At 38.2% G+C, this 18,347-nt stretch overlaps 1 protein-coding gene across 5 annotated transcripts in view; it reads left to right on the plus strand.

The window, feature by feature from the left end:
• cacna1da (calcium channel, voltage-dependent, L type, alpha 1D subunit, a) overlaps positions 1–15,117 on the plus strand; it is a 103,203-nt gene extending 88,086 nt beyond the window's left edge. For 4 of the 5 annotated variants that reach the window (XM_036212092.1, XM_024269259.2, XM_036212093.1 and 1 more), the window contains 8 exons: positions 3,846–3,962; positions 4,304–4,698; positions 7,384–7,410; positions 10,086–10,214; positions 10,307–10,446; positions 12,159–12,265; positions 13,747–14,064; positions 14,145–15,117. In XM_036212092.1, the coding sequence (XP_036067985.1) occupies positions 3,846–3,962; positions 4,304–4,698; positions 7,384–7,410; positions 10,086–10,214; positions 10,307–10,446; positions 12,159–12,265; positions 13,747–14,064; positions 14,145–14,450 (1,539 nt within the window). In that variant the 3' untranslated portion in view covers positions 14,451–15,117. The remainder of the gene's footprint in view (positions 1–3,845; positions 3,963–4,303; positions 4,699–7,383; positions 7,411–10,085; positions 10,215–10,306; positions 10,447–12,158; positions 12,266–13,746; positions 14,065–14,144) is intronic. The other variant, XM_024269258.2, reaches the window with a different exon arrangement.
• The last annotated feature ends 3,230 nt before the right edge of the window (positions 15,118–18,347 follow it).

Genomic DNA, 18,347 nt, shown 5'->3' on the forward strand with positions numbered 1-18,347 from the left:
CCGCGCGGGCCGCCTCGGCGGGGAGCGGACCCGGGCGGGGGGGCTCCGTCCGCCTCGGCCCTGGAGGAGGACGACAAAGGACGCTCCGTGGCAGCGGGGCGCCTTTCCTTTTCCGGTAATGATCCTTCCGCAGGTTCACCTACGGAAACCTTGTTAGGACTTTTAATTACTCTAAATAGTCAAGTTTGATCGTCTTCTCGGCGCCATCGCTGTATGAGCTTTCACCATCGCCATCCGAAGCCCCTGTATCCTCAGATGAGGAAACCTCCGGTTCAAACTGGTAGGACTGTACACCCTCCGAACCCTGTGTCGTTAAAATTCCCGTGTTTGATGAAGGCTCATCACCTTCATCCAAAGAAATATCCGCTAAATCGTGGTCTACGTCGCTTCTCAAACCGTCCGCCATTGTTGTTTACACTCTGGGATCCCTGAAGTGACGTCACGCGCAGCCCCCGCCCATCACCACCTATCACCCAAATTTGAAGCTGTGCACGACCATAAAATGATCAATAAAATCGCGCTGGATCATTTTAAGTGAATATTTTTATCTGATTCGTTTTCCAAGTTCCATTAACTTTCTAAATTTAAAAAAAATTGCCACTGCACGAGGCCTTTAATGAGGAATTCAGGCTATTTTGGAGTTTAGCTAGTATTTAAGCAATGTGATTTTTGGATAATTTGGCCTCTAATGAGGTTTATTTTATGCAAATTTTGGAGTTTACCTAATATTTTCAAGAAAATCTGGCTACAGAGAAAATATCGCGTCCAAAAATTAATAGCCGTAAAAGTCCCTCCCCCTTCCGTAGCCGGCCTCAACAAAAAATACCGTTTTAAACTTTCGACCTTTTTCCATTTTTTTTCTTTCTTTTATCAACCTTTTTTGACGTTTCTTTTCTCTGCGACAGCGAGCGCCAAAAAACAGCATTTCACGGCTCTGATCAACTGATTCACGAAGAAAAAAGCAGTTACAGTTTATTCTCAATCAAAGGCGTAAAAGCTGATAGCTCTGAAAGGGTTTTAAAATATCATGTTGAAAGGGTTTTCTAAAGTTTAGGAAATTTCTGCCTTCGGAACCAGTGAAAGTTACGATTTCCGCTTCCGGCTACAGATTGATTCTGGCGCCATCTTGCGTGTGACCAGAAGCCCTTCAATATTTTAGCAACAGGCTAACATTTTTGGCTAATTTGTTATCTACTGAGGTTTTTGGGCTAATTTAGAGGTAGCTTCTATTTTAGCAACATGCTAACGTTTTTGACTAGTTTAGTTTACTGAAGAATTTTAGGCTGTTTTGGAGTGTAGCTAGTAGCTAAGCAACGAGCTAGCTTTTTTTTGGCTAATTTGGCATCTACTACAGTTTTTTGAGCTAATTTGGAGTTTAGCTTCTATTTTAGCAACATGCTAACATTGACTAGTTTAGTTTACTTAACAATTTTTGGCTATTTTGGAATTTAGCTAGTAGTTAAGCAACGAGCTAGCTTTTTTTTAATTTATTTATTTTTTTTTGCTAATTTGGCATCTACTACAGTTTTTTGAGCTAATTTAGAGTTTAGCTTCTATTTTAGCAATATGCTAACATTTTTGACTAGTTTAGTTCACTGTACAATTTACTAGTTTAGCTAGTATTTAAGCAACAAGCTAGCTTTTTTGGCTAACTTGGCATCTACTGTGATTTTTTGGGGGCTAAATTGGAGTTTAGCTCATATTTAAGCAACTCACTAAATATTTTTGCAAAATTGGCATGTATTAGGGATTTTTTAGCAGTTTTACTATTTTACTCTGTTAGGAAATTTAACATTTTGCAAACAGCTTCTGCATTTTCAGCAAATCCCTTCAGCAATTAAGGTGATTTGCGTCACCATTTTTTTTCAAAACACCTTTAGCATCTTCAGCAACTACTTTTAGCAGTAAGCATTCACACTAGAATTATCACAGGTAGTCCAACTTTTCTAGTTTCTTTTGTGTTCTAGTTGTTAAGTGTCAGACAACTAAGCAAAAATATTGGTAAAAGATCAGTGTGGTTAATTATTAAAATAAGCCTAAACCACACACTGATCTTGTGCTGGATTACAGTGTCTAGACTGAACCCACTTTATTTTTGGTGTTTTAACCAAGAGTACCCAGCTGCAGGTAACATGGTGGATGTAATGGTGGATTGACCTAACGGAGCCGATGGATGTCCAACGGAGGTTGTTCTCTATCCAAAGGGCGGAAGTGGGGGGATCTCGAAAACTGAAGTTTTATGTTATTTTTTACTGTTTGTGTCATTATATTTTGTTTTTGTTGTACTTTTATTTTATTATTATCATTTTCGTAACCTTTTGGAACCAACGTGTCCTGCAGCTGTGAGAGAAGTGTAATAAAACTGTCTCTAAAATTAATTTAAACTTATTTAAACATTCTGTGATTCACATTTTACGGAAATAAAGAGGCAATCATTTGTAGTTTTTGGACAAAAGCGATCTTTTATTTCAATAATTAAGGCGGAAGAAGAACATCAATCTCTGACAGCTGCAACACAGAACAGAGTTCTGTGGGGGGCGGAGCCTAACGTAGATGTCAGCTACTAGAAATCCAACAAAGACAAAACCGATCATTATTTCATTTTGGGATAGGGACCGACATGAATTTTCTAGAATAACGAGCACCGTGTTGTCTAAAAGTTGTAGAAACTCACCACAAAAGTCCCGCCCCCCCGGCGTCACCAGAAGTGAGCAGTTCGGAGTAGACCGACACGCCGCCAACTGTGAGCGGATTCCAACCTGAAATCCATCTGGATCAAACTGCTCCGCTCCATTCTGATACATCCACTTACAAATAGCTCTAATATTGATCACCATTTTTATTGCATCACTAATGTTAAGTTTGGGGTGTGAGGGGCTGCAAGCCAGCAGGAAATGGAGATGATGGGAAGTCAGTGCAGGCTTACTCTGCACCAACACCCCCACCTACAACGCTGGGATGAATTTCTTGTAAACTACAGAAACTTTGTCCTTGAAAACACCACAAGTTTTTTTTGTTGTTGTTGTTTTAGGCTAAAAATGTCATAATCATAATATAAATAAGCATTGGGGAAACTTGAAATAGATTAAAAGACGATTGGAGTGAGACTTTAATAGAATTGCATTTGTTTTTTTTTTTAAATTACATTCTACACAAATGTCTTATTTGATGGTAAAAGTAGAAAAAGTGGTATTGTTAGAAAATGTGATTTTTACTTCCCTTTTTTGCATTTTTAATTGAAGTAAACCTGCTGCAGCAGAAGCATCTGTGTATTTTATTTTGAAAAGAATGGGTTTGTATTGCTGTCAAAAGTAAAAAAAAAAAAAAGTTAAAATTGCAATAGAATAATATAATAAAATTTAATTCATGTAAAAGGTAAAAAAAAAATGAAGAGTTTAATGGACACAGAAGTAAAAAGTGTTTTTTTCTCTCTAAATGAGTCTTTTGTTCACTTATAAACTGACCCAAATGACTTTTGTAGCATTAAAGGTTGCATACCCCTGGTTTAGGTGTACTACCATATATCTGTTAGACAATTAACATCTTTTACTTTTATTTTTATTATTTTGACAATACAGTCTGTCTCAGAAACGAATTTGGCCTCGCACACTGACACAGGACTGAAGAAAAAAAAGGTTGAAGAATCAAAATCAGGGAGCTAAAAGCTGACCTCAGGAGAGCACATCCGTCTCTGTCTCTGTGCCGCCATGTTCTCTCCGTCTGTCAGCAGCGTTGTTGCGCAGAACATCGAGTGCGTGTGCAGTATGTGTGCTGTCTGTGCTGTCAAAGTTGTGAGATGAAGGTCCCAGCCGTAGCGCTTAGCCCTCTTGTTGTCATGGTTACAGGCCGGCCTTCGAACGCTTCATGATATTGGGCCTGAAATTCGCCGAGCGATATCATGCGATCTGCAAGATGACGATCTAGTAGACTTTATTCCCGAGGAAGACGAGGAAATTTATAGGGTAACTAATCTGAATTTACACAAAGGGGAATGTTTTGTCGCAACACTTAGTTTTGTGATGCTTTTGTCAAATTTCCTACAGGGTGGATTGTAAACACAGAAACAACACAACTGATCGAAATTTAACAGCCTCATTCATTTTTATTCATTTTTTATTGAAATTCTGATTTTTTTTGCCAATTTTTCTTCTAAAACACTAATGTATTACTTTATTTTGCTCACATATATCATATCATGAATGCTTCTGAACATATTTTTGCTCATATAACCTCTTAAACATAATCAAAAATGTAACGGGAGACTTCTAGCGGCGGCGGTTTCACTTTGAGCGTTCCTTCACAGCGCAACGGCGGACTCTTCGGAAACCACCTCATGAACGGAGGTCACCGCCGATCCAACGGGCACCAGACCAACGCCACTCAGCGCCCCCTGCAGGTGCAGCCTCCCCCTCACTACGCCCACATGGAGCAGCCGGTGGGGCGCCTGTCCCGCGCCAACGCCATGTCCCACCCCAACAGCAACCACCACCATCACCACCACCACCATCACCACCGACACCACAACTCCTACGGCAAGTCTCCCAAATCCACCAACATCAACCTGAACAATGCCAACGTATCCAGCCTTCCCAACGGAGGACACCATCGCTACTACGACCACGCGCCTCCCAACGGGTACCCAGGTCTGCGCAGGTCCTACTACGACTACATCAAGCCACGGACGCCGCAGGGTCAAAGGTATCTGATCCCACTGAGCCATAAATATGGTCGTGTTTCATACATCCTTCACAAATAGAGAGCTTACATGTAAAACATGTAGAGCACCATCAAATAAAACTTTAAAGGAAAATGCATTCTGCATTAACCCTTTAACATAATGTCATTTTTCAAGTGTTAACACGATAATTCCAGTAGATTCTGAAGGAAAATAGCGGCTACTGGAATTATCGTGTTAACAGTTGAACAATTACAGAAAATTAAAGAACATAAACACTGGAGCTCCACTGTTGAAGGGCCCATACCATGAAAAACCAACTTTTTGCCTAAAGCCATATTTTATGGAGAGAAAACAGACTCAATGGCACAATTCTATATTTGTGCGTAACGTAGGAAACTCTTAATTTGTAACTCATAAAATACATTTTGTGCCCAATTACAAAATTTAAAAAAATACAATTTACACATGCACAAAATAAAATTACATCTTGAAACTTATTATACTCGCAAATATTTAAAAATTACTCATGAATGGCTTGTTACGCACGCACAAAACCTTCTGGGGTGAGACTGTTTTCACGTTAGCCCCTCCCCTGACAGCTCTTTCCACAGCGCTGGTCACTAGTCACGTATTATATGAGTTACAAATCACAAATTACGCACGCATAAATCGGGTGATACTTATTTCCCTACATCACATGTGTCAAATTTAAGGCCCGGGGGCCGGATCCGGCCCTCTAGATCATTTTATTTTATTGTTATTAATGGCCCAATGTGGTTATTTCTAACTTGTATAATTTTGACAAAATATATTTTAATGGAGAGTAAAATATTGAAAGTTATTATTTTTTTATTAATTTATTCTGGAATAATATTCCTACATTTTTATTATTCATAATTTAGTTAAAAAGTTACAGATTTAAAGTTTTAATAATTGGCACTAGCTAATATTTCAGCTACATGCTAGCTGTTTTAGCAAATTTAAGCTTCTTTTTTAGTTGTTTTTCAGCTTTTTAGGCTAGTTTTGAAGTTTCTGACGCTTCTCTCCTTCAGAATCTACTGGAATTACATTGATCATGGTTAACAGTTAAAAAATTACAGCAAAAACAAGCGGGTCTTCACGTGCTGACATCACAGAGTGAGACCGCCCCTTTCAGGAAGTCTGTGCTGCAAGCTCCACCCCTAGTTTAACATAAACACACGCCCACTTTCTCTGCGGAGCTTACGGTGATCTCAACTTTAAGAAAAAGTGCTTCCTCTTGTATCTAATCTGCAGAGAGAAAAAAAGTCGTAAGATAGTGTCTTTTAAGTGGAGAAAATGTTTTTTTTTTGTCTGGGAGAGATTTAGGAGTTTGTTCAAACTTCCAAAATAAGAGTCTGCTGGCCAAAAATGGTTTGATTAGCTAGACTACGAAATAGTCTAAAGAAATGAAAAAAGCCAGCTAACGTGTTAATATTAGCCTAACTCCAAAACAGCCTAAAAAACTAAAAAAGAAGCCTAAATTAGCCAAAACAGCTAGCATGTAGCTGAAATATTAGCTAATGCCGATTTTTAAAACTTTAAAAATGTAACTTTTTTACTTAATTATGAATAATAAAAAGGCAGGAATATTATTCCAGAATAAATCAACTCAAACCTTTCAATATAAATCTTATAATTATATTAAATAAATATAATATTCAAAATATTAGCCTCCAAAACTCTAAAACAGCTTAAAAAACTTTTTTTTAAAGCCTAAGTTTCCTAAAACAGCTAGCATGTAGCTGAAATATTAGCTAAAGTCTAAAATAGCCTAAAAAGCTACCATAATACCGATTTTTAAAACGTTAAAACTGTAACTTTTTAACATTATTATATGCAATAAAAAAGGCAGGAATATTATTCCAGAATAAATCAACTTAAACATTAAATAACTTTTAATATTTTACTCTCCATAAAAATATACTTAGTAAAATATAAGTTAGAAATAAGTGCAAGATTAACATCGGGCCATTAATAACAATAAAATAAAATGATCTGGAGGGCCGGATCCGGCCCCCGGGCCTTGACTTTGACACATTTGGCTTAAGAAAATCATGGTATGGGCCTTTAAAGGGTTAAATCCTTCTGCATAGTAAAACATTAGTATTTTAGGAGATTGCAGATTTCTCCTTTTTGATTAAAAAAGATATTTTAAAGCTGCTAAAAACTAACTTCACTTTAACTTCACCATCTGGACCTTCGTGGTGTGAAGGCGCACATCTGTGGGAACTTCAAAATAAGAGCCTCTGCATTCGTTCTTTCTGCAGGCAGATAACCTGAGGTTATTTGCTGCATAAACCGTTTCCTGTCAGCAGATTTCTTATCCGCTCTTCTGAAAACCTTGAGCACAAACCCTTCATCACAGAGCTCTGCATTCCCTCTGACAGTTCCATCTGAACGTTCTCCTCCTCTCCCAGACCCTCCCCGGCATGTTCTCCTCTTAAGTTCGGAGCATCACTTCACGCCACGCATGAAGGACGATTCCTATCTCAAACTTCGTCATCCGACGCTGCTTTCAGCTGTTTTCTGCTCCATCCTCCTCATGCATATATATGACAGTGCTGTATATGTTTCATATACTGTATGATATATATGTCGCTCTTTCTCCACGCTGTAGCCCCTCCCTCATTCTCCCTCCTGACTAAAATGCTTTCTCTCAACCATCCCTCTGCTTTCTTCGACAGAAGGCGCTACTATGAGACCTATGTTAGGTATGTTGTTTTTTTAGGTTTGGTTCAAGCAGCAGTAGAAAGCCCTTTTTTTGTTTTTATGGTTGTATGGACTGGTGAATGGCTGCATCCCTGCAAGCTCCAGTTTCTGTGCTACATGTTGACCAGTCATCTGTCTGCATTTATCAGGGCACTCTTGTTCAATCGAGGACTAAATGAGCAGTCAGCATATGGGTCGTTCCAGGTCAGAACTGCAGAGGGCGCTGTTCTGCTTTTTGTCACAGAGCAAGAAAATACAACTTTTCACACACTTTAATTTTTGTTATAAAAACAACATTTAAAGACTCAATCTAGTCAAAATAGTGATTTTAACATGTTGTTGTGGCATTTTCTCATGATGGAGGACAGATGAAAATAAAATTAGCCTTAAAATTGTATTTGTTGTGAATCAGGAACAAACAAAACCCCCCTCCCCCGCCCCATCCAGATGCATCCACTTGCAGACAAATAGATCCTCGAACGTCTTTGATTTCCTTGTTTGAGCTGGAATCTGGATTAAAACTCCAAAATTGGATAACTCTGATATTGATCGGCATTTTTTTGCCCCGTTAATGTTCGGTTGGGGTGTGAGGGGCTTTAGGCTAACGAAAGAGTTTGTAAACGGATGCATGACAGGATGTGGGGGCGGGCTTACTCACACCCACAACTCAGAGGGAAATGATTAATGAAGTCTCTGCAGAAAATATGTCCTAGAAAATGATATAAAATAACATTTTGGATTTTTGCTAAAAACAACGTAATCACGGCTGCACGGTGGCGCAGTGGTTAGCGCTCTTGCCTCACAGTAAGAAGGCCCCGGTTCGAATCCCGGCTGGGACCTTTCTGTGTGGAGTTTGCATGTTCTCCCCGTGCATGCGTGGGTTTTCACCGGGGACTCCGGCTTCCTCCCACCGTCCAAAAACATGCTTCATAGGTTAATTGGTGACTCTAAATTGCCCCTAGGTGTGAATGTGAGAGTGGATGGTGTGTGATTGTGGCCCTGCGACGGACTGGCGACCTGTCCAGGGTGTACCCCGCCTTCGCCCATCAGTAGCCGGGATAGGCTCCGGCACCCCGCGACCCCGAAAGGGAAGAAGCGGTCAAGAAGATGGATGGATGGACAACGTAATCACCATTAAAGGGTTACCAAACCAGTGTGCTGCCCCCTAAAGGTTGAATCGAGGTATTACAGTCGAATTTTGTGATTGGTCAAACCATGTAAGTTTCAGAAGTCTGACATCATGATCTGCAAGCCCCGCCCCTCTGACTGGACTTTGAACATTTCGTCTGTGGGTGGAGTCAACCTCTAACTTCCCTGTTTGGTTACCCTTTAAAGACCATTGGGAACAATATGAAAGTAGATTAAATTTAAATCTAAGTGGGACTTTAATGACTTTTTCACTGATTTTTCTGCATCAGTGATCAATTCCTGTGATGTAAAATACATTTTTGCAAAAATCTGTAAAAATCTACAAATAATTTAACTTCAGGCTAACATATCTTACAGTAAATATTGCATTTTCTCATTTGTTCTTCACTAATATTTCCAACTCTGCATGTTTGGAAAGGAAACTTTTTATTTTATTTTATTAAAATTTGTAAGAATAGGATAAAAAAAATGTACCCACTTGAATTAAGCCGAGAACATTTTCGCTATAAAAAGTTACATCAATTTTTACCTGATAAAATAAACCCAATAAAAGCATTTGTCATAAAAATAGATCAAAATATGACAACACTTGATAAATTAGTGCAGTTTTATGTTATTTTCAACTGTGGTTCATGTAATAAAATGGAAAAAAGGAACGTAAAAAGTTCCTAAAAATTTATTAAAAAATTGGGTAATTTTTTAAACTTAAAAATGTATATGTAATAAAATGTATTTGTCATAAAAAAAAATTATCAAAATATGACCACATGAGATAAATTAGAGTCTGTATTTTTTATTTTCAACTGTGGTTTATGTAATAAATTGAAAATAAAATCATAGGAAGATCCTGAAAACATGCTTGAAAGTTACTAAAAAATTTGAAATTTTAGAACAAATAAATAATAATAATGTGACTGGAAACTTTGTCTTTGGTCCACCCATTCCTGTGACATGAGAGACTTTACCCCGGCTCCCACGACACTCAGAAAAAGGCTTTATTTTGAAAATCCTGTAAATACTTTTGGTGAAAATCCCCCGGCGATATAGTGCTCTAGAGTTAAAAATATATGAAGAACGTTGAAAAAAAGTAAATAAATTACTGTATTTATGTGATAAAAAATAATTATGAAATATGCTTCAGAATTAAATCTGGCTTTGCTAAAATTCACGTTTCTGTTAAGAAATGAGACGTGAGCTGGCATGGAAGGACCCGTACTGCTGAGAAGCAGCTCCGCTTTATGCATGTGCCAAAGTTAAGATTATTAATCCTGTTCGATGATCTCATATTGAAACACTTTTGTAAAGGAAGCCCTGTCCTTACTCTTTCTCCAGAGACATGTGTAATAGATGAAAGACGATCTAAAGGTTGAAGAGTTTTGTCTGACTGATAGATGTGTAATAAGGGTCGTCCCTTGTGTTGCTGCCCCCTGGAGGCTTGTCTCTGCATGGCAGTGCATGGCCCTGACCCAGAAACCCATCTGACCACCAGCGTCCAGACCATAACTTCTGTCCCCCGAATGTCCCCCAGGTCCCACAGAGGGGACGGCCGCCACCCCACCATCCGCAGGGAGGAAGAGTTCGACGAAGACCGCTTTTCTGGCGAATATTACAGCGGGGAGGAGTTTTATGAGGATGACAGTATGCTGTCAGGGGACAGGTAGTTCTGTCTTTTGTCCTCATTTCTGTCACTTTTTTACATCATAATACAAAAAACACATAATCTGAAAAAATGTTTGTTTGGATTGTCAGGTATCAGAACAGTGACACAGAGTACGAGACTCCCAAAGGCTACCATCACCCGGACAGTTACTATGACGACGATGAGCAGCCTCTGTACCACGACTCACGGAGGTCACCAAAGAGAAGGCTGCTTCCTGCCACACCTCAGGGTACCTGCATGTCGGTTCCTTGGAGACTTTTGAGGCCATAAAGATTTGAAACCCCCCAAAAAAACAACTTGAAAAAAATTCAAGATGAACAATTGTTGTTAAGCTAAAAATAATAATGAAGTGTCTGAAACTTTTTGCAATTCTAATATAAACATAATTGTTTTTAGCTTTCTGTTTAAAATGTTTTCTCCCTGACATGGCTCCATACACCACATTACACCACTCAATACACCAAATGATCAAACTGTCCACTAGGGGGCATCAGCTGTCAGACAAGATTAGGAGAGAGCTCTGATTACAGTTAGAATGGGTCAAAGTAAATTAATTAAGGGAAAAAAATGAATCAAAATGATGAAAAAACACTGAAACTAAACTTGAACGTTTAAATGTGTTTGATGGGGATGATATTTTATTTCAGACAAGCAGTTTAAACAAAAAATAGGCCAGGATTTTAAAATGAAAATACAATAAATATCCAAAACTGAGTGAAGAAAAGTAAAATACTATTAAATTTTCACCTCCATGTTATAGTCGAGGGGTCTGCAAACTTTAACATTTAAAGAGCCATTCGGGTCCATTTTTCAAGAGGAGGAGCCACAAAGTCGTACTTCACCCTGAAGAAAAATAAAATAAATGTACATTTATTGTCACATCTATGATAAATATAGTTTATTTTTTACAAAAATAAAATGTATTTTTTTTTTAATAGAAAAAAATGTATCACTTTTGAATGAATGAATGAACTTTATCTATAGTGCACATTACAACTCCTTTCAGTGTACCAAAATGCTTCACAATAAAAGACACAAGGAAGTAAAAAAATTAAAAAAAAACAGCATAAAAATACAAAAGCATTCTGCAGTAAAATCCATAATAGATAAATAAGAATACAATCAAACAAATAAAATAAAATGCCATCGACTACTGAGCATTAAAAATCTTTTAACAAAAATTCACACGACTTCCTTTCAAAATAAAATACACATAGGATCATGTCAAAGAGGCAAATACAGCAGGAGTTAGCGTGAGATTTATGAATAAAAAACTATAAATGCTCTAAAATTAACCTTTTATATTTATTGGACCATATGACACATTTAAAATCCTTTAATTTTGCCTAATAATAGACAATCCGCCTTAAATTTCAGTGTGCCTTAAGTAGAACTTCTGGTAGTGCTTTCTGGGGATCACAAGATGGATTGTTGGAGCATTATGGGTATTGTAGTGAGGAGTCTGTAAAAACGTTGCATACAATTTGACTTATCTGTGTGTTTTTTTTTATTATTCTTTTTTTGTTTTTTGCTAAATGCACTGTATAGTTTAAAAACAAAATACTGTATTTTTAAAATAAAAAAAAACACTTAATTCTTCTTAAACTAGACGGCCACAAAAGAGGTCAAAGAGCCACATGTGGCTCCGGAGCCGCAGGGTTCAGACCCCTGACCTACACCACATTTATTAACAAACCCAGCACACATTTGGTTTCAGATACTCATATTCACCCATAAATTAAAATATTTACACATCTGATTTTCATTTTTATGGTTAAACACTCACATGGTTCCATTTACATCTTATTCCCCAACACACCCAAGTGCCCCCCCACACGACTCAAATTTATATGAACAAGTTTACTCCGTGAACGTAAAGTTTGATGATGTTCCTACTGCTCTCTGGGGTCTTTTAATGCTGATGTTTCGTTTCATTTCCAGGTCACAGAAGGCCGTCCTTCAACTTTGAGTGTCTGCGCAGACAAAGTAGCAAGGATGAGCTTCCACATCAGCGAACTGCTTTACCTCTGCACCTTATGCAGCATCAGGTAGTAAAAAATCTAAATGTGTTCCCGATCCGCGGGACAAATACAATATTTTTTTGCATATCACGAAATAAAAGGCGAACTTATAGGATATGGTTTAATTTGATTCTGTATTCCTTAAGGTAGCACTCAGTAAGAATAAAAAGTAGATAACATTTATCTTTGAAACCTTTAACAGTAATGCCTCACTGGTCATTTGTAATTGAAAAACAAACTAAAACAAACTTTCTTCCAGTGAAAACAGCCAACTGGGATCCTAATGACAGACGTGGAGCTGCTCTTTGACGTCATCCGTTCTCTGTTGTCGCTCCATCTTAAATAGCTGAAGAAGGAAACTAAAAGCATCAGAAGTCACCATGAAGACTCTTGGGAATTTCTAACACAAAATAAAAGGCCAGGGCGGACTCACTTGGGGGTTGTTTGACACATAGCCACAGGAAAAGAAAGTGGTAACAGCGCCACCTGGAGGCTGAAAGCTATAGAGTTTTGAAACACCATAGAGCAGGGGCGTCAATCTCAATCGGACAAAGGGTCGAAATCCAAAACACACCTTAGGTTGTGGGCCGAACAGGATAAATATTTATTCAACACACTAAACCTTAACTTTTTAACTTAGTTATGAACTAGATATATAGCATTACCTACAATAATGCTAGTGTGAATTCTGTGAGCTGAATTTGGCCACTGAAGATGCTAGAGCTGATAGTTGAAGATTCTGAAATAAATTGCTAAAAACGCTGAAGCAGATAGCTGAAAACCCTGAAATTAATAGCTGAAATATCTGATGCTGATAGCCAGCTAGAATATTGGCTAAATACCAAATTAGCCTAAAGAACTTGAAAAAGAAAAAAAAAACGTAGGTTAGCCAAAACAGCTAGTGTCTATCTGAAAAAATAGCTAAACTTTAAAATAGCCTAAAAAATGAAGGAAAAAAACCTACATGAGCCAAAATAGTTAGCACGTAGCTAAAATATTAGCTAAACTCAAAACAGCCAAAAAAAATTTCAAAAGCCCAAATTAGCCAAAACAGCTAGCATGTAGCTGAAATATCAGCTAATCTCCAAAAGTTAGCAGAATGCCAATTTTTAAAGCTTTAAAACTGTTACTTTTTAACATAATTAAGAATAATTAAAAGGCAGGAATATTATTCCAGAATAAATCAACTTAAACCTTAAATAACTTTTAATATTTTGCTCTCCATAAAAATATATTTTATCAAAATTATACAAGTTAGATACAACAACAAGATAACATCGGGTCATTAATAACAATAAAATAAAATGATCTGGAGGGCCGGATAGAATTACCCGGAGGGCCGGATCCGGTCCCCGGGCCTTGACTTTGACACGCGTAATAGAGAATCAATGGGAAATGGGTAAGGGGTTTTTACTAAACACGACTTGGCGCACCAAAAGACAACATTTAAAGCTGATTTCCTCTGTTTTTCTCAAATATTAGATTCTTTTTTGTTCTCCTGGTCTCAGGTTATGGCTGTAGCAGGCCTGGACTCCAGCAGAGCCCACCGGCTCTCCCCGACCCGCTCCACCCGCTCATGGGCCACACCCCCGGCCACTCCAGCCAGTAAAGACCAGTCACCATACTACACGCCCCTCATCCGTGTGGACCGCCCCCAGAGGGACAGTGTCTCAGGCAGCCAAGTGTCTGTGCGCAAGAGTTCTTGGTACACAGATGACCCCGAGTTCTCCCAGAGGACGTACTCACCTGTTCACCTGCAGGTGCCGCCCGAGTACCACAACCAGTACCACCAGAAGAGAGGCAGTGCCACCAGCCTGGTGGAGGCCGTGGGTTTCAGCTTATTTGGTTTCATTCTGGAGTTACCATGTTGTTCTTTGAAAGTGTGTAGTAATATTTCGTCTTGCAGGTTTTGATATCGGAGGGCCTTGGGAGATACGCGAGGGATCCCAACTTCGTCGCCGCCACCAAGCACGAGATCGCAGACGCGTGTGAGATGACGATAGACGAGATGGAGAGCGCAGCCAGCCACCTGCTGAACGGAGGGATGGCGCCGAGCATCAACGGGGTCAACGTCTTTCCATTCCTGACACCGAGAGACTACGAAGTGCAGGACACCGGAGCCAACTACAGCGACGAGGATCCGGAAACAGAACCTAGAGCTCCTTACGAGGAGGACCTGGCAGACGAGATGATCTGCATCACAACTTTATAGCAGTAGCTTGATACATCACCTGATAGGAATAGAATAGGAATTGACTTAAAAAAATCCTCATGAAAACATAAAAAAAAGAAATGCATCTGTCTGACCAAAAGAAGTGCCTTTACTCTGAAAGGAAAAGGCATACTGACGAGAGACTGAAGCAGCAGTCGTCCTGTTCTTCTATTTGCTCAACACCTGCCAGGAAAGAAGGCCACAGCAAAGCTACCGGACTGAGTGGACCCTCCCTCCGAGGTCCAGACCTGGACGCCAGTCGGAGGCGAGGACGTTCGGATGGAACCGGCGGCGGTGTGAGAGACTCTGAAGGACGGGTGTCTAAGGGTGATGACAATCAGATTAGTGATGTCATTACCTCAGTCACTTTATTAGGATTTGGCATATCATGCAAGTTTTCAATGCAAGGCATATAGAGGCATATCCTGTCACGTAGTTTGTTAGAGAAATGTAACGGCTTCGTTGTTAGAGAGCTGAGTGAACATGTGTGGAGCGCCAATAGAGCTGGACCAGATTATGCAGGAACTACCGCAGTATCCGGAGTATAAGTCGCAAGAGCAAGAAGTGTCTAATCGAGAAGAAGAAAACCATATATAAGTCGCACTTTTGGGAGAAAAGTCTGTGTCAGAATGAATCCGCCAAGCCAAAATAAATACAATAATACTAATATTTTGATCTGAATAAGAAAATTATCAAAGTTTAAAAGGAAAACAACCAGATTCTCTTCCATGTTTGTTTTGGACGACCCTTCTTCTTCGGCCGCTGTCAATAGCAAATACTAATACTCAGCTGCAGCGCCCTCTAGTGGTTGTTAAAGGGAAACAATTGCCAGAGCAGGGGTCCCCAGACCACATTTGGCCGGCCCCCCACACCCTTCTGCAGTCTGAGCTATGATGAGAAAGAATAGACTATTTATTGGTTTAAATGAGATTTTTCTTTATTTCTTCATTATTATTATTTTTTTTACGTTCACAGCTCTTCAGATATTAAAATATTCAGCTCTTTTTATATTAGCTTTTTTGACTGTTTCGGCGGTTACTAAGAATTTCTAGTCTATTTGGAGGTTTAAGTAATATTTTACCCACAAGCTAGCTGTTATGGCTAATTTTGGCTTTTTTTAAGTTTTTTAGGCCTATTTGGAGTTATAAGTTAATATTTCAGCTGCTAGCTTTTTGTGTTAAATTACACATTTTAAAATTTACTAGGTTAATTTGGCATTTAGCTTATATCTCAGCTACATGCTAGCTATTTTAGCTCATTTGGAATTGTTGTCAGTTTTCAGGCTAATTTTGGCTAATTTATCAACTGCTAGCTTTTTTGTCTTAAATTACACATTTTACCATTTTTTACTAATTTGGGCTTTTTTAATTTTTTTAAGGCTAATTTGGAGATTTGTTAATACTTAAGCTGCTAGCTGTTTTGTGTTAAATTACACATTTTACAATTTATTAGGCTAATTTGGCATTTAGCTTACATTTCAGCTACATGCTAGCTATTTTAGCTCATTTGGAATTGTTTTTAATTTTTAGGCTAGTTTGGAGTTTACTTTTCATCTTTATGCTAGCTGTTTTGGCTAATTTAGGCTCTTTTTTGTTTTTTAGGCTAATTTGGAGTTAAGCTAATATTTCTGCTGCTAGTTTTTTTTTGGGTTAAATTACACATTTTACCATTTTTATGCTAATTTAGATTATATTTTGGCTACATGCAAAATATTTTGACTAATTTGGGCTTTTTTTTTGTTTTATAGGCTAATTTGGAGTTTTGTTAATACTTAAGCTGCTAGCTGTTTCGTCTTAAATTACACATTTTACAATTTATTAGGCTAATTTGGCATTTAGCCTATATTTCAGCTACATGCTAGCTATTTTAGCTCATTTGGAATTGTTTTCAGTGTTTAGGCTAATTTGCAGTTTGGTTAATATTTCATCTTCATGCTAAAGGTTTTGGCTAATTTAGGATTTTTTTTTTTTGTTTTTTTAGGCTAATTTTGAGTTTTGTTATTATTTCAGCTACATGCTAGCTGTTTTAGCTCATTTGGAATTGTTTTCAAAAACCGTGAATATTTATGTTTATGCTATGATTGTTACGTTTTTTTCTGTTAGTCTACAAACCGACCCCGGCCCACATCAGAGATGAAGACAGTTATGTGGCCCTCACAAGAAAAATTTGGGGATCCCTGCGCTAGAGGACCACCGGAGTTTACTGGGAAAATCACAAATATATGAGTCTATGTATGTCTAAAATAAAACAAAAATAAAAAAACAAATAACTCACCCCCTTGGCTAAACTATGAAAAAAACTGCGACTTATACTCCGGAAAATACGGTAACTGTCCCACTAACTGTATAGAGTCGCAACAAAAAGCATTTGTCAGAAATGCACTAGCAGACAGGTTATCCTAAAATTTTAAAATAGCCTGATTAATATTTCTTAGCTGATAGACTATAAATTGTATAATATAAGAAGAAAAAAAACTTTGTAAAGAGATATTTTATATTTTGCAATTATGTATCATTTAAAAAGTCAGCAATATGAACCCTCCTGAGGTACACTTCAAAGACATTTATTTGCCTTTTTTCTTTTTTGTTATTATGCACACGTTCCTTTGCCTGCACAGGTTTGGCTTTTGTGACACATCTGCAAAAAACTAAAAACACACAAAGATGATAAGTTAGCGTAGAAATGCACGCCAGAGAGCAGACGCATGAGGCGGTTTAAACTCAAGCTTCCAGCGCTGAACCTTTACTCAGATTTGTTTGCATACTTTGTTCAGGGCATGCACCAGAATCCAAAATGCATTGAGCATCACCAGGGCTGCTTTTTTTGTTTGTGAATCTGACATTTTACTGTTTTTGTAGTCCCTTTTTGAAATGCCTTTTTTTTTTCCAGTGCAGACAGCTGAAACGAATAGGGCTGGGTATTGATAATAAATTCCAGAAACGATTCAATTAGATTTTTTTTCTATTCTTTCTATCCTCTCAATTCAATTCGATTTACTTTTGAGTTTACACATTTTGACTCATTTGTTTAGAAATACATTATTAAGCTACTATATGTTTTAAATATATAATATTAATCTCATAAAGTTCACATACAGTAAAACGTATTAGTGAAATAGTGAGATTGTTAATAGATAAACAGTGTTGTTCTGCCTCTCCTGGAGGGCGTTTCAGTTTGGCCACTAGGTGGCGGTCAGGCTATAGAATTACACCCTCTAAGAAGAAGAAAGTATGAGCAAAAAACGATGTTTTAGACCACAAATGGGTACTTTAAAATATAGAGTTTGGTAAATTAATTCCTGTGAGTTTAAAAAAAATGTTAATTTATTCAGAAATATAAATTTAGGTCGACCGAGCGTTAGCATTAGCCGTCCTATGGGAAATTCCATTAAACGTTAGCATCAAGCTAGCAGACTTTAGCATTATGTGCTTAAACTTTATATATATATTTTTATGAATCGATCTCATCAACCCAGCCCTAGAAACGAGGAGTGATGGAGGCGGAGATACGGCTGCTTATTTCTTTTGGGGGTCCATCATTTTACTGCTTCTCTTTGCTTGGGGACGGGCATCAGGGGGTCAGGGGGGTCGAGCTGGTGGAGGGGCGGAGGACGTCCTCAAGTCGGGATGCTGGAGAGTCAAAGCAATATTTAACCCCCACACCCCCTACATCTGTGTTTCCCTCAGCCTGCCTGGTTCCTGCATACAGAATACCTCGCCAGGTGATGGTGGTAACATATCATTCCTCAGAGGATCAGATTGCACATTTTAGAGTTAAAAAGAAAGCGGGGTTTCTCTTCTTTTTGCTTGAAGGCAGAAAAAAACGAACGGAAAGGAGCAACAAAACCTATTTTTCATTCATTAGAACACTTCATAAAGAGTGGAGTGAATTAAATGA

Source organism: Oryzias melastigma, linkage group LG5 (genome assembly GCF_002922805.2).
Source record: "Oryzias melastigma strain HK-1 linkage group LG5, ASM292280v2, whole genome shotgun sequence".
Taxonomy (NCBI): Eukaryota; Metazoa; Chordata; class Actinopteri; order Beloniformes; family Adrianichthyidae; genus Oryzias; species Oryzias melastigma.